The sequence below is a fragment of the Erpetoichthys calabaricus genome, chromosome 18 (assembly GCF_900747795.2).
Source record: "Erpetoichthys calabaricus chromosome 18, fErpCal1.3, whole genome shotgun sequence".
In the NCBI taxonomy this organism is placed as follows: Eukaryota; Metazoa; Chordata; class Cladistia; order Polypteriformes; family Polypteridae; genus Erpetoichthys; species Erpetoichthys calabaricus.
The window spans coordinates 42,337,279-42,358,993 of NC_041411.2; the positions used below are offsets into that span (position 1 = coordinate 42,337,279).

A 21,715-nucleotide genomic window follows, 5' to 3' on the forward strand; every position below is an offset into this window, starting at 1 on the left:
ATGATGCAGATGTGGGGATGCAGTGAGACAAACACACTATTTCATCTTCTACACTTTATAAATATTTATAGTTCAAAAGAAACCCAAAAACTATTTTTCATTTTGGTTGAAACTAAACAATGTACTGCACATGGTGGATTTGATATCGTTGGGTCTCTGTTCTTCCTGGAACCACATTAAAGTTCAATTGACCTTCAAACAGTGGGCTTTAAAGTCAGAGACATCATAAAGAAGAAAAGTGAATGAAAAGATGTGCATATTTTAACAAAATGCCATTCACAAAAACTGATCCAAAATTCCCAAAGTTTGGAGGAAAAATAAATTGTGCATACAAATCCAACGTTGTGAGGATAACTTTGAAGGGGACTTTAAAGTTGTCATGTATGTGTATCTTACCTTGCCGGCTCTGATTAGTTATGAGGAACCAGCCCAAGGCAAGTGCGGTGCAGTCACTAACTGTCTTGTCTCTTCCCTCTGCAGCTCAGACAAGACACCCTAGGAGACTGACTGACCAGTGCCCCCTGTTAGTTTCTTTAAGGTCTATTAATATCTATGTTACCTAACAATTGAATGGAGTGGCCCTGCTAGCACCCCAACTATTTTTGTGACTCTGAATTTCACTCTGTTCCACAAAGGCTATGTTTGGTATTTTTGAAGTCAGATATTTTTAAACAATTTAGCATCCATTTCCCAGGAACATTTGTTTTTATAATGTCATAGAGGAGATGGGTGTGATAGCATCCTGGCCTGGAAGCCTGTTTTGGAAGCCTTTCTAATGGAATTAGCTATGCTACCCATCTAAGATAGGCTGAAATCTAAATAGTCAGCACAGTCCTCAGCATTAACATTTGCAGTGAACATCATCTACTGGAATGTATTTTGTAAGGCATCTAGTAAAATAATGCATTGCATTTGTTATTCCACCAGAAGGTGTATCACCAAACATTTGTAGGGCTAACCAAACTATTTACAAAGGAATGATAATCATGAAGAAATGATGCAGTGTGTGTAAATTGGTCATTGTTGGTTTGCTGACTATCATCATTTGAAAGACCATTGATGAAAACAATGGATGGTTACAAGCCAAAGCTTTGTGTTTAGTCTTTTTATCAGGATGTGCAATTTAGAAATCATGATGATACAATTAGGTACCCTCGGTGGACGGCAATCTCATTTTAACTGGCCAACAATGATGGTAAGAAACTATACATAATGTACAGTGCATGTTCAACAGGCCATATCTTGAAGGATCTATGTGATGAAATTTTAAGATAGTCACTTTTTAATTTAAAATACAAAACAGCTGTAAAAGAAAGGTTGTTAGCTGCTAAATAATCTTCTGTTCTCTGTTGAGTGCCTGTTATTGGTGAGAGATAATGCAGATGACAGATTATCAGTTTCGCAACACCAGCGCTTGATTTTTGCCTTGCCCATTTTCTCTTGTTTTTTACATCTTCTCCAACCCGAGGCTGAAGAAGTTTCAATTTCAAACCATCCATTTAACAACCTTTTATTTACATGTTATTTTGGATAATTATTCTGTTAGCAATAATACGCAGTTAATCAATTAGGCGCGTGAGAACATTGGCAACAATGTTTATGTCCATTAGCACTTGCTATGTGTTGGATTCATGTGTGAGGCAATATGGTTAGAAATTAAATGTTTGCATAAATATGTAAAATAGTTGGTCTTTGAGTAGGTGTGTGTTTAACCTGAAAAATATTGTGAAGACTGAATGCTCTGAAGCACTTAAATGAAAATGATGCTGCAGAAATTCAAAGAAAGTGCTTTACATTACAAAATTCATCTGTGGAGTGCCTGGGTTTGCTACCTTTTGTTTTTATTTTTAATTCTGCTTTATTTGTAACTTACACTCTGCCTTATGCCCATTGCTGCCAAGTTAGCCATCATCTCCTCATATGCCTGAGCAGATAAGCTAGGAAATTAATTAATAAATAAATTGATGGGATAGCCCAGGAACTCCTACAAACTTATTGATGGTACAAATAAATCATGTTCACATTGAGAATAACTGTCATGTGCTAGGAGTCCCAAGCACTAAAGACTTCCAAAACACGTAATCCCAAACACTTCTAATAATGCCCACTAAGACACTAAGGAGGATATCACTTTCAAACCCTGGCAGGTAATAAGGACAAGCACCCAATCTTTATAAAATAAAAGATTTATTGTTCACAAAAAGAATCCTAAACACAGTGAAGCTCTGTCAAAGGCAAATGGAATTGCCTCAGGTCAAACACAGACCCATTATGGAATCCAAACTGAGTAGAGAAAAAAACAGTAAGAAGGTCATAATTCTAAAATGTTCAAAAGACATGAGCACAGCAAAAAACAAACAACTCACCGACTCCAATGAACCACCAGGGATTCTTTGAATATAAAAGGGGTGGGGTGGGGCGGGGCAGCTACTGGCGGTGATTGGCAGGTGGAGCCACCTCTTGGAGGACCACCTACAACACACATGGAACATAGCAAAGGCAACCTATATGCATAATCAAAACCAAAAATGATGCACATTATCAACATAAATCAAAGAATCAAAAATGAACAACAGAAACATGGATTTGAAACCCAGCTAGTGGAGGAACAGTACCTGGCAGAAAAGGTGTAAGAAACAAAGAATTACTGAATGACTTTCTGGCATCTACCGTCTTCTTATTTTGCAAAGCAACCTATTGACTACACTATTTTAGAAATTGTATTATTCATGAAAGGTCAACAGATTGTCCACATTTGATTTAATTCTTAAATCTATCCCTTATTTTGTGTTTTATCAGAATTGTGACTTTGCTCCCCTTGACCATGACCTGAACATTTAGAAAATGAATAGATGGACATACAGTATATTTGTAAATGTGTGCACTGTTCCAGTGTTTTAAATTTATATGTGTAAGAGAAAATAAATTGAACAATATTTTGAGTTACTGAGTTTATTATTAGCCTTGTGAAACAATTCCTGAAACTGTTGCTCTTTGCTTAGTTGGTTCTTGCTGCTAATAAAGGCTTTAGATGTTATAACCCTGATTTGGAATAAGCAGGTGTGGAAGATGACTGAATGGTGAGTGCTTTATAGTTACTGGTAGCTGCTTAGTGGCTGCTGGACCAGTTACCTCTGCTATATATATAAGTGTACTTTTGATAAACACTAAAACAAATGTTAAAAAGGCATCAGGTGTATTCAGCATTAGAGCATTAAATTACTGAAGATTAGACAGATTGCTAATCTGAAGTATATGTATTTCTTACAAAGTGAATTTGGTGATTAAATTGCTCAGCATTTATCATATGCAGCTCGTCAAAAAAATATGTAATTTTGGTGAGTTTCCCATTTCCTAGAAGAATATTTACACATTTTTGCCTTCAGTTGGTAGAAACATTATATCATCAATACTCTCCCTGCTCTTTTTCTTCTTAAGATGTGTGACACTGCTGCTTTTTGTTACTCAATCTTTTCCTTAATATTTACTTCCATTAATTTATCTGTGATACTGGCATATTGTTTTAAGGATCCACTTCTTTACATAATGGGCTTGCAAGTTTCCAGTTTCTAGTGTGCAATGAGTTCAGAAATATATATGTTAAAAGTTTAAATAATGTTCTTGCTAACTTTAAGTACCGTGGGATAAATGTATAGTCTGTAGATCTATTTGGCTTCATCCATATTAATCCTAATAGCACTTCTATCTCTAAAGGACCTCCATAGGCATGCCTATAGTTACTGGTAGATTATTAATGTCTTTACTTTAGCAAAAATATGAATTTAGAGCATTTGGTAATTGTTTTTTGTATATTTTATTTCACTCTATTTTGCCTCCTTCTTGAAATGTCAGCATTTGTGTTTTCTGCCCTGCTCCTATCTAACTGCCTTTTAATCTTTCTAATATCATATTCAACATTTGAACTTGTGTGCTCATAAGCAATGCACTTAATGCTGACAACATTTTATCAGTTCTTGAACTGTCAAACATCTTGGACCCCCAGGGCTTTATCTTTGTCATATTTCAGTCAGGGTGTGTTCTCTGCCTTCTTTCTGTTTTCCTTTTCTGTGTCTTCCTTGTTTATTTTAAAGTAATATTTTTATTATAATTACATATTTTTTGTCAATTTTGCCTTGTTTATTTGCCATTTATTTTTTTTGTGTTTTTGTTGTTCCCCCTATGTTCCTTGTATTTTTTGGTGGAACTGCCAGATACAGGGCCACACTAATGTCATCACTGATGGACCGCCTTGAGCCAGTATATTTTAGGGGGTTGGAGAGAGAAGCTGAGAAGGGAACAAGGGGAGAGTTAACAGGTGAAATTCTGATGCAAAGCAGATGCTACATGTTTCATTTGATTTGGACAGTGTTATAATGTACGAACTTGTGACCCAGATGAAGTTACGTAGGTATTATGATGTATGGCTGGTACACTGGACTTTAAACCCCAGGGAGATTCTGAGTAAGTCACCTAATTTACTTGAGGTCTCAATGTAAATAATGTAGGTGTAAAATAGTAAGGATAATATATGTAAAGGACTGTAACATATCCAGATTTTGTAAGTCTTTGGTTAAACTGTCCTGAATATACAATAATACAAAAAAGTGCTTATTTCCTTGAGGTGCTATGCATCCAGGTCAGTTGGTCTACAGATTTCCAATTGCTTGATTTTTGCTCTGTCAGTGTCCATCCTCAACAAAGCTCACGTACCTGAGTTGGAGTACTTCATTCATAGTAGCTGAGTCATTGTCCACTTCTCTGTCCCACTGCTCTTTGCTTGTTTTCTGGTTTAACCTTCTCTGTTAGCAAGCCTACCAGTAGCCACTCTGCTTTCTAAACTCTGGGCCCACCAGTCACCTTCCTTCGTGCCATTGCTTTCCACTGATTTTCTTTAAAATCTGTTTTCCCCTGTCTTTCTGTTTAGGGCAAAGAAAAAGAACAAACCCCTGAACCTCAAGATCCACAACAGTGTGGGAAGCTGCGAGAACATCCCTTCCCAACGCTCTCCTCTCCTCTCCGAGCGCTCTCTGCGTTCTTTCTTTGTGGGATATCCATCTTTCCTCCCTTCTACTCCTCCTGTTCACACAGAAGCCAATTTCTCTGCAAGTAAGTTCTTTCTGCAAAGTTGTAGCTCATTATTTTGATAGGGCTGATTGCTTCTTCATGAAGAAACAGTGAAGTGATACACATTAGGAGACTGTTTGATTTGCAGTTTGTTAGAACTGTGAAGATCAGTATCATTAGAAACCTATATAGGAGAATCAATGTATGATGTCAGAAAGTATATGAATTCAAGACAGAAAAGATGGAACCAAGTGGTAATGTTTCTGATGGAAGCACAGAAATAAATTTGAGAAGGGGGATTTAAAAAAGGCAGTTGTTGTGGTGTACAGAACCTGAAACCAAGGCTTCATTGCTGCTTATAGCATTCTAAAATAGGGCTTCTTCCATGAGGAAGTGGCTTTCCTGGTATATTCTCTTGACTTTGAATTTTATTGGGATTCTGGACTTATTCTATTTATGTCTGCAGGTGGAAAGACTAGGTGTAGGCTTCCTGACACATTCATTTTACATCAGCATGATAAAATTTGTGGATATAACAATGAGCAAAAGTGACCCAACCTTTGTAAAATCTGACATAGGTAACCTTGGACTGTATGTTGCAGTTTTTTACTCTCAAATTATCATGTACATACAAGATATTACCCTGTAACTATACATTCTTGTACATACAAAATATTATCTTTCTACAAACATTTGTGAAAGAATGGGCCGCTCTCAGGAGCTCAGTGAATTCAAGTGAGGTACCGTTATAGGATGCCACCTGTGCGATAAGTCCATTCATGAAATTTCCTCGCCACTAAATATTCCACGGTCAACTGTTAGTGGTATTATAACAAGGTGGAAGCAATTGGGAACAATAGCCACTCAACCATGAAGTGGTAGGCCACATAAAATCACAGAGTGGAGACAGCGCATGCTGTGGCGCACAGTGTGCAGAAGTCACTAACTTTCTGCAGAGTCAATAGCTACAGACCTCCAAAAGCTCAAGAACAGTGCGTAGAGAGCTTCATGGAATGGGTTTCCATGGCCAAGCAGCTGCATCCAAGCCTTACATCACCAAGTGCAATGCAAAGTGTTGGATGCAGTGGTGTAAAGCACACCTCCACTGGACTCTAGAGCAGTGCAGATGTGTCCTTTGGAGTGACGAATCACGCTTCTCTGTCTGGCAATCCGAACGAGTCTGGGTTTGGCGGTTGCCAGGAGAAGGGTACTTGCCTGACTGCATTGTACCACGTGCAAAGTTTGGTGGAGGGGGGATTATGGTGTGGGGTTGTTTTTCAGGGGTTGGGCTTGATCCCTTAGTTCCAGTGAAAGGAACTCTTAATGCTTCAGCATACGAAGCCATTTTGGAAAATTTCATGCTCCCGACTTTGTGGGAACAGTTTGGGGATGGCCCCTTTCTGTTCCAACATGACTGCGCACCAGAGCACTAAGCAAGGGGCCTCATGTTTAAACAGTGCACAGGCACAAAAATATTGCGTATGTCCATTTCCACACTCACATCGCGAAGTATAAAAACTAAACTTGCCATGCACATTCTCACGCCAGCACCAATCAATGGCGTACACACGTTTTCTGCTTGGTGTTGCAAACTGGCGATACCCAGCGTCAAAGCAGTGCTACCGTTCTTATGTGGTTTCCCTTTCTTTTTTAGATTCACATCTCTGACACAGCATACACTGAAATTAACCGCATTATCATTTATAAATTTAAGACATCTGATTGTAATTAACCTGTAACAATGTAATAGTCCATGGAATGGCCAAACTATTCCAAATACCATAGCTACTTTAGCGTTGTTACTCTTAGCGCACCACTCAGAGTATTTTAACCCACTGTATCTGAGTGTAGAATCACAGCTGTACAGCAGCTGATCGAAAAGCTCTACCGCGGGTTGTGTCGAGAGCGCAGAAGATAGTCGAGATACAGCTTCTACCACATGCTGCCTCAGATAGTTCCCCCATTCGGCAAATGCTTTAGAGCCTTTCCTGTAGGGACCTCACGGTTCAGAAACAGTTTCATTCCAAGAGCTATTGAATCTCATTGCACCATACACTAACAATAATGGAATTCAATTCAAATCAATTCAATTCAATAGAAGAGAGCACATATTTACAGATGATGACGACTGGGTTCAAATCAATTTAGATTTCCAAGAGGTATCTTCTTGGAGCTCTTGATATAATTTTTAAGATGAAATGCATTAAAGTACCCATCCTGGTATTCTTCCTGCCTCACGCTGTATGCTTGCTGGGACTGGCGTGCCCCTGGATAGACAGATGGATTGAATTATTAAACATGTACACTCAAGATATTTCAATGTTCCTTAAAAGTCTGGAAGAATCTGCGTTCTAAGCTTACAGATGGTTTGACATTTATTATTGTGTGGTGTTTGGTTACGTGGAGAAAGAAAAGGAAGGACAGGAATTGGGGGTTGGTACATTTGAAAGAGACAGTACTGCTGCAATAAATCATTTTATAGATGGTCGCGCACGTCCCAGCAAGCATCTTTTGGAAGGCAGGAACAATCTGTGGACGGGGCATATTGCTCATTGCTACCACTGCGCTTCCGTGCCCCATGTTTAATACATGCTTTAATTCATTTCTCTCTATCATAAAAAAAAATCCTGGAAAATAAAAGCAATGCAATGATACGTGACCTTCTCGGAAGTTCTCGGAAGACATTTAAAAGACCCGCGAGACAAAAGAGACTTGCCATGGAGCATCTCATGGGAACCGTAAACATGAGACTTGGTGCCAAGAGATTGTCCCGGGGCTATAGCAAAAAGGACAGCGGCTGTACAGGCTTTAATAAGATCGAAGGGCAGCGCAACAGCAGTATTGTTTTTGCAAGTATTGTTTTTACAACGTCACGCGAGACCAGGCAGTGAGCCATCATTTAAAACAAGTCCACAGACATCTAACCTAGCAGTTGTTGGATTGCTTTTGGCAGACAAGCATCATGTGCTCCCAGCTCTTAAAACAATAACATGCGACAAGCAGAAGAGGCAGCTTGCAAGCAGCGAAATAAAGGACAAGTATTGTTTTTACAAAAGTTTTTAAAGTAAAAGTGAAAATAATGCATATGTAACAAATCCCAAGAAAATAACAATCTCTTTAAATTTTAGATTGCCTACCTAAGGTAAAATCATCCCTGATGGCTGGGGATGTGGGAATAAGGGGTTCTTTCATCGGATTAGTGCTATTTCAGATGTGGAATGGCAAAAAGGGGAAGGCAGCTTGATGAATGAGGTCTCCAGGACTTAAAACAAATCCAGATCATATTATGTGATATCATCTAATGTGAAATTCTACTCTGTACTTCTAGAATTTTTATTTTTATACTGTATTGAAGATTTATTCTGTTCTATGTTTTGTACTGTATTGTATTGACGCCCTTCTTTTTGACACCCACTGCACTCCCAACCTACCTGGAAAGGGGTCTCTCTTTGAACTGCCTTTCCCAAGGTTTCTTTGATTTTTACCCTACAAGGGTTTTTTTTTGGGAGTTTTTTCTGGTCTTCTTAGAGGGTCAAGGCTTGGGGGGCTGTCAGGAGGCAGGACCTGTTAAAGCCGATTGCGGCACTTCTTGTGTGATTTTGGGCTATACAGAAAATAAATTGTGTTGTATTGTATATCCAGTAAACCAAACATGGGGCTGGGTGAGCGAAGAGGAAGAGGCGGAGCCCCCTAGTCATCATGAACATGATATCAAGTATACATCTTAGTATTTAAATTGTTCAGAGAGATGTAATATCATGAATGTAATATATTCTCTGTCCTGTCAGCGTACGAGAAAGCTCGTTTAAGAAGCACATAGTGATTCAAACATAGAGCACATGGAAGAACACACTGAATACAAAGCATTTAACGTGCTACTTTAGTTACGATGGGATCTGAAAAATTCTAGTAAATTAAATATTGATTTCAAGATTAAGTTTGCAACATTCTACTTAAAGTGGACATTTAAACTTTTTTTTTTACTGTGTCCCTATTTTTTTTTCTTTTCTCTGTACCCTAATACGCTTCCGTATGACACTCAGATGGTGGGCTACAACTTGCCTTTTCATGGCGACTTTGATATCCGATCACTTCTTTTTCATTTTGGGCACAGTGCGACTTTCTGAACTTGAACTTTCAAGTTTCTCCGCCACTCTGTCACACAATCAACTTCTTTTTATTGTTTACACCACTGCTTAAGCCAACAAGTAATACGCTTTCCTTGCCTCCACTTCGCATTTGACAAAATTCTTTTTTTTCAGGGGATTTGCCGTTATCTTTTAACCAAACGCTGAACATAAAGTGATATTTATATTTATTTGCATATTAAAATATGCAAAATTATGGGAGGGGTTAGGGTGGGATGCAGGGGTGTGTTATTTTTCATGGTGAAAAATTTATGCAGCTGAAGTGTGTGGAAGTTGGCTTTTGCATGGTTTTGTGCACCTGAATTTGTTTGTGCGTATGCACATTTCCACTTTTTCCCCATATGCCATGTTTTAATGTGAATTCTACACATGGCATTATGCACAGAGCCCTGACCTCAACCCGACAGAACACCTTTGGGATGAATCAGTGCGGAGACTGCGAGCAAGCCAGGCCTTCTCATCCAACATCAAGACCTGACCTCACAAATGCTCTCCTGGAAGAATGGTCAAAAATTCCCACAAACACACTCCTTAACCTTGTGGAAAGCCTTCCCAGAGCAGCTGAAGCTGTTACAGCTGCAAAGGGTGGGCCAACTCCATATTAAAGCCTAGGTATTAAGAGTGGGATGTCATTAAAGTTCATGTGTGTAAAGGCAGACATCCCAATACTTTTAGCAATATAGTGTAGGTCTTATATGTATGAGACATGTGTATGTATGATATATGTATGATATGTATGTGTGATCTATGTTACATGGGAAAAGTCCATTTTTCCTCCCACATCACAAAGGTGTATGTGGAAGTTTAGTTGTTGAGACCAAAAGAGTGTGAGTGTGCCTTTTCAGGGTTTGGTTCCTTCCTTGTGCCTAATACTGGCCCCCTGTATACTGATGGGTTAGACAGAATGGATACATAGAACAACAGGCCCATTACAAATATCAGGCTTCTTAATAAAGGGTTTACAGTATTTACGTTTTTCTGAGATATATCTTTATTACACACAACTGTCCAATACCAGCCCAAATATAGTTTTTTGCTATTGCTTACCTCTAAATCTAGTTACTCTGTACTTTAAAATGTTTTTGTATGTAATTAATTTTGGTACTTTTTCCCCCTCTTAGTCCTGTACATTTTCTCTACTACATTGATCATACATTTTTTGTTTTCCATTTGAATTATAGTGTGATTCATAATTGTTTTGTGAAACATTTCCAGGCGTGGTAAACCATAAAAGGCTTTGTATAAAGTAGACTGATTGATTGATTAACCTACAGCTTGTGACAGTGGTTAGAACTGCCATCTAACCTCTCTAGGTTTCTGGGATTGATCCCCATACTGTTCGTGTTCATGTTGCTTTTGTCTTGATCTTCTTGAGTATTTTTTAGGTTGAATAATGGCTCTAAACCGGAAACTGAGGTGTATCTGGAATGTTCTTTCTAATGACTTGCCTTAAACCTACTGTTGCTATGGAGAAATTTTTGTTGAACCCGGTTGTGTCCTGTTATTTCATTTTTTAATTATTTATTTAGGTTAATGTCACTTTTGTCAATTATTTGCATTATTCCTTGTTTTTTATTTGCCTCTATGCCTTTGTTATGTATCTTGTGTTTTATGGGTGGTTCCCCAAGAGGCAGGTCTACCAGAGACTGCCCTCAGCCCTATAAAGGTTAGGGCTTCCCAGAGTTCCTGACAGTTCAATTGAATGCGCTATGAAGTTGGTGAGTTTACTTGTGTGTGTGTGTGTGTGATTTTTTTCCTTGTTATTGTGCTCTTGTAATAACTCTGAATTTTAACTTTCTGCTCCGATTTTTTTAACCTTTCTCTGGTTGCTGTATTGAGACTTTGTTTGAATTAGACTGCCTTATTGTTTTGGGTAATTCCTTTTGCTTTTGTGCATCACAGAGCTTCTTTGTTGTTGAAGAGCATTTTTGAAGAATAATCTTTTAATTTTATAAAGATCATGTGTTTGCTCTTACTGTACATGTAGCCAGGGTTTGACAGTTTATCCCCCTCTATTGAGCATTTGTGAGCACTTTTGGGATTGTCTTGTGTTTTGGGCGTCTCAGTTCATAAGATAAATATTTTTGGAAAAATAAAGTATATAAAAAAAATAAATGCACAAATAAGTAATGTATCATGCAATGTAGCAATGAATACATAATAACAAAATGATATGTGAACATAAATAATTAATTGGGTCATGAAAATTTTTTAAATTGAGATGGTGGGGTATTGACTCAAGATGAGACAGTAAGGATTTTTAATGAAACGGATCAGCAAATGAAATGTCAGAGGATGAGACAAATTCAAAACCAAAAACCAATACAAACTTTCAAGTAGTTTTAAATTGCTACCATAAATCTGAGATACCAAACAGTAAGAAAAAAAGACTAAAAAACCAGGAAGTCTTTCAGCATATGAACTGTACACAAATGCAAGGATTTATCTCCAAACTTGGATGAAAAAAGACCCGCCAGATCCAACCTGCTAACCTGCTGCATCAATGTTATCAAATGGTGCAACATCTGCTTCTTGATGATGGGACTCACAAAATAGTGCCATCCACACAGAAAACAAAGATGGCATTGTGGTGTAACATTAAACAATTCCAACTTTCACTAAATGTCTTGTAGACAAAACAGCCTCTGTTTATACAGTAAAATGTTAATGTCTGTTAAGCTGTCATGCAATTACTTGCAAACTAATGAGGCTAGAAAGTTGATCTTGGTATTAATGGAAAGCTCTCATTACCCAAAAGACCTGGAAAACTTAGCATTTCCCAGGTAAAGATCACATTATCTAAAAGGTAAACCTAAAATTACCCAGGTAAAGTTTGAAAGTCATATTCTATTCTAGCTTTATCCAGGTCTCTTGGATAATACGAGCTTTACCTAGATAATACTAGGTTTACCAACTTTTTGGCCGTTATCTGTAACATACATAATGTTAGCATTTGTCACGTGATTATTCACAAACTAAAGGGGCTAGAACTTGATCTTGGTCTTAATTTAAAACTTATGACGTGATATGTTCTGGACATTCACAAAATATTAGATAATAAAATGCAAACTTTTATGTCTGTATGTATAAAATGCTAACATCTCCCCGTCTGTCACATGATTACTTGCAAACTGATGAGGCTAGAACCTTCATCTTGCCTTAAACGAAAGCTTATGACCTGACATGTTTAGGAAATTAAATAAAAGGTAATAAAATGTGAAATGTACTTTAGGACTGTTGATCCATGTGTTTCATTAGTAAATGTTCTTTTCATAATCCTTGGGTTCCAAAATCCATAAATAGATCTATAATTTACTAAAATTAGTTCATACAAAATTGATAAGAACTGCTGATCACAACAGGTGAGCTCTAGTGTAAATCCTCGACCAGTATGTTTCACATTTAGAGCAGATACTTCAGATGAAGACTACAGAGACACCCTCACACACACAGACCATACTAGAATTTACTTTTCCGCTGTCATTTGAATCTCATAGAATCAGAACCTAAATTGAACTCAATGGCGAATTTTTAAACTCATCACCAAACTTCCATTTACATGGAAGTAAAACAGTACTCACTGGAGCATCTCACTAGAGCATATGTACATGTATTTATTTAAATTTGTCCAAAATACAGAATTCCTCCATAAGCTGCCAGGAAGGAATTTATACCAGATAAAGTGTATTTACAAAAATGTAGGTGATTGGTTCTTTTCTTATTTCTTATATATTCTTGGCTCTTTGAATGAAAACTGTTGAAGTCATCTTGCTCTTCTGCATGTTGTAGTACAATAAAAGTACATAGTATATTAGCCAATTTGAAGCTTAAATGATTTTTATTTACATGTTGATAATAAATGACTTCAAAATATGTTACTAGTAGCTTGTAGCCTGACTTAGCAAGGAGAGAAAAAATCAGCTGTTGAAAGGCTGCAGCCATCTTCCCCCTAAGGAACAATTGTATTTGAAGAACTACTAATTTTTTGTTTACATTTTTTAAGCCAAACCATGGCAGAGTGTGTTGTTTCCTAGAATCATTGAGGCTTCCTGTCAAAGGACAAATGAATTTTTAGTATCAGATGAGTAAAATGACAGATGGCCTTTCCACTCTGTAGCAACGTGAACTTGCATTTCCTGTTATTAAGCATCACTAACATGCCACTGCATACGTGATGCTAGTCTGGCGTCTGATAAAGGTCTCATTGACAAAAGTCAAAAGCATGGCGATTATCCAGCAGAGTGGTCCCTAGTGGCTGGGTACGTGCATGGACTATGAATGATCAGCATCCTGTCAAATATTAGAATAAAAAACTGTTGCACGTGTAACCTAAAAATGTCATGAAACCTTACTTCACCCCTATCTAAATGGTATGTTTGTAATTTATTTCTAATTGTGTCTCTTGCCACAGAGATGCATATCATCATGCTGGAGCCATTCCCCATAGTATTGTGTAATGTCATGAATTATCTTCTGTAGTTTATCTTTCAATGGACAGGCAAGTCAGGTTCCTTTCTTTCTTCTTTAATGCAGCACAGCACTTAAGATACATTTTCTATACCCATACTTAAACCCTCCCGTGATTTAATTCTCATGGTTAGCTGGTGCAGCATAAAATAATGTAGGAGGACTGGCAATAATATTGCTGTATCACTCTTTAGACTTAAATATCTTAGGTAGTTAGATAGATAAATGGATAGAGAGATATGAAAAGCACTTAGATAGATAGATAGATATGAAAGGTACTATATAATAGATAGCTAGAATGCACTATATAACAGATAGATATATAGAAGGCTATGGTGGGCTGGTGCCCTGCCCGGGGTTTGTTTCCTGCCTTGTGCCCTGTGTTGGCTGGGATTGGCTCCAGCAGGCCCCCGTGACCCTGTAGTTAGGATATAGCAGGTTGGATAATGGATGGATGGATGGATGTATAGAAGGCACTAGATTTACCTGTAAAAGAGTTGCTGTCATAGAGTTTTTAATCTTTGTGTGCTGAGTACAGGGGCTACTGTGCAAGACAGTATTTACAGGCTGCGGCTATGCTTCTTTTGTGATAATGAATATGATGGGTCTGTTTTGCTGTTTAATTAAGGGGATACAATACATTACCACAACTGATCAACAGATAAGACACCATTGAATTCTGATTCAGTACTTGCATTCTCCAGGAAATCCTGCTAGAATGCAATAACCCTAACAAAAAAAGTAATATTCATTTGTCTTAGCTAATTTCAAGAAAGGAAGTTTGTGTCATCACATCGACTTACCGAGGAGCACTATGAGAAGCTCTTTTATTGGGAATTAACTTCACATTTTGTTAAAATATGGCTTTTGTTATAAAGCTGTGTTGTGTAATAGCTAAAGTTATTGTCAACTGGCAATACAATCATATTAAAAAGGGTGTCAAGACTTCAAAACATACAGGCAAGACCAGGACCTCAATGAACCTGCCTTCCAAACCTTGGCATAGTCCCAGAAAAAGAAAGTAGATGGAAAGTAGAAAGAGGATTAAGGAAGTGGAAATGAAAAGTTTGACAAGAATGCCAGTTGAGAAAATTATAATTTAAAAAGGTTAGTGAGATGCCTAGGGGAGGAAGAAAAAGAGTAACACAGAATCCTGGAAAACACTTTTAGAAGATGGCATGCTGGGTTGCGGCAAATTTTATTCAGGGGAGTTGGTGAAAGGCTGCATCAGAGAGTATCTTTAGAGTAAAAATATACTGAAAAATTAAAAGGAACTTTATGAACACAAATTTAATATCCCTGGTTAAACTATTTTGTTTTTGGGCTGCAGCTCATTTTAGGGCATAGTGCTCTTTATAAAATTACTTGCTTTCACAATATTAAAAGCAAGGGTTCTGATGTAAAAACACAATGTCTGAATATTTTGGTATTTTTATTTTTGGAAGTCAGCAGTGCCATGGCATGATTTATAAGATTTTTTTGGTGCTGTTTCCTACTTTCCTTCTCTGTAAAGGTCTGTTGTTTATGTGGCTGCTTTCCAACCTGGTAGGAGAAGACCCATACATTTTCATGCAGTTCTGGCCCTCCAGTCCTCTGCACCCCTGGCTGAAGGGCACTGATTAAGATGAAGGCAAGCAGATGCCGTGTTAAGGGATTTCATTCTTTTGCAGACAGAGCTTAACAGCATTAGTGACCTGTAGGAGTTTTCTCTTTGGCACCAATGTGATTTACCCCAACATTTGCCAGGCCTCTTTGTCAATTCAAATCAGATCATTTGTCTCTAGTTTTGATGTCCACATGGAAAACATCAACACTGTTATTTCAATGAACATCTTGGTCTAATTCAGTTTTGAATGATTTTCTGAAATATTAATGTTATTTTTTTCCCATGTGCCACAGTAAACACAAGGTGGATATTCATCTTAGATTATGTTGCAACATAATTATAATAGGAGCTGAGGAAGAAACAAGATACCAGTTTTTAAGAAAGTATTCTGTTTTTTTGGGTAGTAGCTGTGTAACTATATGAATGGAAGGGTAATTATAAATTATAAAATTTTATAAAAATGATAAATTACTGCTGGCTATCCTGTCTGCTGGAATAGGTTGTCCTAAAATGTATTTTGTGAGCAACAGAGATTGTAAATGTCTTTCGCTAATAAGGGTGACAAGAAGTAGTCAAGGATGTTAACAGAATTTCTAAACTATTTATCTTCATGTTATTAGGAATGCACCAAAATCTAAGTCAAATTCTTAACAAATAACAAAAGCTATTTGTGCTTTTATCTGTCTAGAGCTGCAGTGCTGGTTTGTGGCAGGGTGGCATTAGTGATGTTTCAAACAGAACAATAAAAATGTCCCAAATGACCACCATTATTACAACCAAAGGTTTTTCCCTTTTTAAAGGCAGCATCAGTACCACTATGGTGATAGAATTGGCAGCTTATGCTCTCCTGTGCACAAGCAAGTGATTGTCTAGAAAAGTGGCTATTCTGCGTGATACTGGTCAGAAGTACAAGGTAGTATTGCTTTTGTCTGCAGATTGTTTATCCATGCATGACGTGATTAGTCTATTTAGAATATTCATATCTTAAGTATCCATTGCATTCTAGGTAATTATATTTTTTAGAGTACCAAAGTAAGAATTCAGTGTTCAGCCAGTAATGGAGCAGTAACAAGACACCCCCTGTTATCATGGGGTAGTTTGCACAATCATTGCAGTAACTTCTTATCAGGCTTTTACCTAAAATAAAAATGTAGAGACTTGCTCTTGAAAAGGAATGAAAAATGTAAGAATTTAAGGTTCCCACATAAACTTTCTCTTGACCCTGGTTCTTATTTTTTCCCAACACTGAAATTCATCCCACTAATCTTAAGGTTTCTCTTTCTGGATTTTACATTCAACCTTTGCTACTCTGAAAAATACATTAGCAATACCCACTTTATATGCATGACATTCTCAGCATTTGCGCTGGGTTTTTATAGGTGAACTTCCAATTGAGTCAGGGTGTGTGGTCCTGAAGAAGTTCTTCATGTCCATGTGGGAAACCAGTAATGGGAGCAGATTGTATGGATGTGATGACTGATCTAACTAACAGGAAAATAACAGACAGGAAAAAATGGCATAAGGCAGGAAAAAAGGGGACATGCACTGGTAGGAAATATGTATGTTGTCATGCATTTGTAGAAGGAAGCATACCACTGAAGGTGTATATGTAGCAGTTGCCCCAGAAGTGCTCGGGAACTTGTGGGAGTTAGAGAGTGAACTGCAGCATGGGTACAAACATATAAAGTTCTATAAGAATGATGGAGGGCAAGCAAGCCAGCAGCTTCTAGTAATGCTAGACCATAATTAGGGAAGGAAAGTGAGTCCATGGACGACTGGAAGAAGATTAAGAGATGCAAATAGTGGAAACACATGGGACCCAGGCTGAGAGAGCATGGACCACGTTGCCCTTGCAAGTCATGAGGCAGCAATAGGGCTGCCCTGAAGATTGGGCCCACTTAAGGGAACTGGTGGGTCAGGGATGCAGAGATGCTACAGATTTGGTGTTCCTTTCAGTACTGTAACATTACCCTGATCCCACAAAAATTCTAAGTCTTGGTCAGAAAAGACCTTGTGAAGCCACAGAGAGCTGGAAGTCAAGAAGTAAATCATGGTAAAGGCTTAAATGATGGGAGGAAAAGAGCCCAGATTATAAGGAGAGTTGAAAGTTGGGATCAGGTGACTTGAGGTAGGGAACTAAGCTTTTACACTGCCTGATTCCCGGGTCTCAAAATGATGTACAGATTATTTTTGACGTATTTTGAAAATCCTCTGTCTTAAAATGGGGGAACATTATTTGCAACATGACTCACTAATTAATTTACTTTTTTAAATTTTCCTTGAGAGAAGTTGTATATTTTCTTCTTTTACATATCCAACAGTCAACAAAACATTTCCCAGTGTGGTTTATTAAAATGCCACTTGAGTTGCCACTGCGATTGGGAGCACACTGTTGCTTGCACTTGCCGACTTCAACATACATTTACAGTATCTCTCTATCAGATACTGCTTTCAACAATATGTTTAAGATATATTAAATATTTCTTAGCCATAGACTCTCTACTATTTAATAAAGTAAATAAATAAAAATGAAACAAGTTCCAACTTTCAAAACAATTAACCAAGTCCCCTGAATATTATACCATGTGTATATTTTCTAACTTGCTTTAAATTTGGTGAGTCCAAAATGAATGTCAAGCTCTAGGGTTAAGGAAATGCTTTTTATCTATGTCTGCTAAATTTTTGGGATGAAATCTGGTCAAGTGGTGATGGCTGTGACTAGCATCTTTCTTAACTTTGATTCACTTCAAATGAATCTTGAACTCGCAGACTTTGACATACTGTATTTTGAGGTCTTTTTATGCTCATCCTGCAATTAAATTTGATCTTTCTGCATCAATAACACATTCGGGGGGGTTGATTAGTCCTCCATATCTTGCTCTTTCTTTGAACATTACATGACAAACACTTGCACATTAAGTAAGAGTTCAGCCTTTTTAATACTTGTTATTTTCAAAGTATGTTTCATTTCAATGTTTTGTGATTAATCCTGGATTGTCAGCCAAAGGAAAGTGAATTGTGAATAATAAATTCTGTCTTTTTCAAGATGAAACCTGAGATTATCCTCCAAACTACTTGAGTGCACAAAGGAAAAGCAAGTAAGATCAAACAGAATGCAAATACTGAATGTGTGATGTTCTATCTCATTCCAGTGGAGGCATGACATGAGCAACATGAATTGAAACCCCTTTTTTTGCCTTAATTGATATTAGCTATGGTGTCAATAATAGCATTTTGTGACAGAACTGTCAGATTAGTCAATGGAGGAGTGGAAGGCGGCCTTCTTAACTTTTTGTTCTCCAAGCTCAATGTTTAGATTGCACTTGGCAGTGATAAATCCTTAGAAAAGAAATTGGCAAAGAGTCTTGTAAATTGATTGGAAAAAAAACCCTATACTTAGCCTTAGCTGTAACCCTGTAAAATACAAAATGGAAATTGTAATGTGGAATATATACTGTGTGTTCCTTCCCTTTTTGGTAGCTTTAATTATTGAAATGATTTTCCAGTCATAAGTGGTTGGAAAATGGATGGATGGATGGATGAAGTACTAAACTTCAGAGAGTGCATTCACTTGAATGCCTTGAATTCCTAACACTTAACTTTGTTGACATGATTTGCTGTCCATTTTAAGGAGATCTTCAAAGCCATGGTTCTTGTTTATTAGGTCCTGGCCATGTACCCCTCTTAGGGAACACCATGAATATATTGCTTAACTTCTTCCTGCTATCCCTGTGGTTTGCTGCTGGTTTCTTTGCAAATACTCAGTTTTGGGTCAATGTCTGCCTGTTCTAATATTAATTTCTAGGCAGAAGACTTATGTCTACTTCATTCTATTTATAAATTAGTATTTTTAAGTTGCAATTCAACTTTTATTGCCATGTAAATGGAAGTTTGGTGATGGTGTCAAAAATCTCCTATCGAGTTCAGATTCTCATTTTATGATGTTCAAAATGTTGTGAAAAGTTGATTTTTAGCATGGCGTCTGTATCTTTTGTTCATTGTGTAGTTCCTGAATGACTACTTCCTAACAGAGATACAAAAATTTAGATATCCACCCTGAACGTAAAATCTATGTACAACGGTAACTTGGCCTACCTTCTTCAAATAAGTTGCCATCATGTTTGCCTTGTTACAGGCTACAGGCCTATCAGTTTTGGGTCTTTTGGCTTTGGAATCCCTGCAGATTTTGTTTTTTTGATTTGTTTTTTCTCTAGCCTAAGTGGAGATTTTTTAAAAAAAATTTTCTCTTCTCCCAGCCATCTGACCTTACATTGTTTTGTTGTTTCTTTAATATTATTGCCTAATCTTAATTGTTTTTCTGTTCTTGTAACTTTCTTTTTGTCATCTTGTAAAGCATGTTGAGCTCCATTGTTGTATGAAAATGTGCTCTATAAATAAATGTTGTTGTTGTTGTCCAGTTTGGTACAGTGGAACCTCGGGTCACAACCGTAATTCATTCCAAAACTCTGGTCGTAACCCGATTCGGTTGTGACCCAAAGTAATTTCCCCCATAGGATTGTATGTAAATACAATTAATCCGTTCCAGACCGTACGAACTGTATGTAAAGATTTTTAAGCACAAATATAGTTAATTATACCATAGAATGCACAGCGTAATAGTAAACTAAATGTAAAAACATTGAATAACACTGAGGAAACCTTGAACAACAGAGAAAAGAGAAAACTAACATTGCAAGAGTTTGCGCTATAGCGCTATGAACCACTCGCTAAAAACACTTTTTTTTTAATGAGTTTTAAGCACAGGGAAAAAAAATGAACATTTGAAAATTTCGTAATTTAATAAACAACCAAGAAAAGTAATATTGCAGCAATGCACGCTATGAACCGATTGCTGTAAACAGAAGTGAAGTGGAGGTTAAAATCCAATAGAAAAAAGTCTTCATTAAATACAACGAGGTTAAAACAATGCTCGAAACAGTCTCTTTAAAAACAAGCCCGGTGCATTCTTTAACTGCCTTCTCTCCCTTATGCGGCCAGCCCTCTCTCTCTCTCTCTCTCTCTCGCTTGCTCACGCGCTCTCTCTCTCTCGCTGGCTGCACAGGGAGAGACTGAACACGTGCGGAAATCATCGGCGTGCACAAACTGAAAGGGAAACTGGCTTGTTCGTATACCGAGTGTGTGGTCGTGAACAGATGCAAAAGTTTGGCGAACTTTTTGGTCGTAACCCGATTTGTACGTGTTCAGAGACATTCGTGAACCGAGGTTTTTTAAGTTTCTTCTGATTTACAGACTCCTTTCTATAATCCCTTCTACTGTGACTTTTGATTAATGTTTAGGTTCTGTCATTTTGATTGGTTTGATTTTCTGGCTTCTGACTTCTTTACATCTTTATCTCCATCTCCATTTTATTTGTCTATCTATTGTGATGAACACCAGACATGGGTGGGTGTCCCAGATGGAATGAGTCAAACTTCCTTACCTAGCCTGGAGGCCAGCCCATCGCAAGAACAAGAAGAAAGGCAAAAAACACCCTTCCTTGGCCAGGAGCCTGGCTGGAGATGCCCATGTGAAAGTGGGTGCGCTGTTGTCCCAACTGGAATGGACTGAAAATACTTATCCACCTGAGAGGCCAGTATAATGGAGAGACAGGGAGAGATAAGTTACTCTGTTTCCTCCCGATATATTAGAAGGCAAAATCCCTGGCCGTTGGTACCCATTTGGATACCCGCAGGTTATGCTGGGAATTGTAGTGCTGTGGAGCATCCTTGTTTGGTTTGGTGGGGTGCTGTGGGGATTCGTCATCCCTACTTTTGGGGTATGCTCTGGCACTGGAAGTACACCCAGGTCCAGTTTAAAACGAGCCACTCTGCTTTACTCAGGCAAGTGGGAGTCAGATGGAAGAAGCACAATGCTTTATTGGGAGTAGTGGAAAAGAACAAGAAGGAGAAAGAAGAGAAGTATTTGTTGTATTGTATGGTTGACATGCGGTCTGTGGTTAAAGGTACTTGTACAATAAATTGTTTATTTAAACCCGGGACTTGTGTTCAGTTGTATCTGGTGTTTGGGGTGCTACAATGCCTCTTAGCGGCCACACTGTTTATTTATTTATTGAGCTTCTATAAAAAGTCAGATTTGCCTTGGGGACAAAGAAAAATCTGTCTGTCTGTCTGTCATGTAGTGCCTTTCATATCTATCTGTCTGTCTAATAGGTTATGTGTTTTCCGTACACATGATACACATTTGAATGTTTAACAGGGGTCGGTTTGGGAGACTTTCAGCCATTGACCATTTATTTGTCGTAACCAAAAGTTTTCTATTGGCTGACAAGAGTGCCATTGCTCTTTGCTCTTTACATCACCATCATTTACATTACTTGTAGCTCCACTTTCATGAGGCATCAGATTGGTTTAAAAAATTCAGACTTGGTGAGCTGCCTAAAGGCACACTGATAGGAGGGGAAGATTTCAGG

General features: G+C 37.8%; 1 protein-coding gene across 3 annotated transcripts in view; it reads left to right on the forward strand.

Annotated features, from left to right (window-relative positions):
* ksr2 (kinase suppressor of ras 2) overlaps window positions 1–21,715 on the forward strand; it is a 272,560-nt gene that overhangs the window by 111,394 nt on the left and 139,451 nt on the right. For all 3 annotated transcript variants that reach the window (XM_028824801.2, XM_051921346.1, XM_028824800.2), the window contains exon 5: window positions 4,925–5,106. In XM_028824801.2, the coding sequence (XP_028680634.1) occupies window positions 4,925–5,106 (182 nt within the window). The remainder of the gene's footprint in view (window positions 1–4,924; window positions 5,107–21,715) is intronic.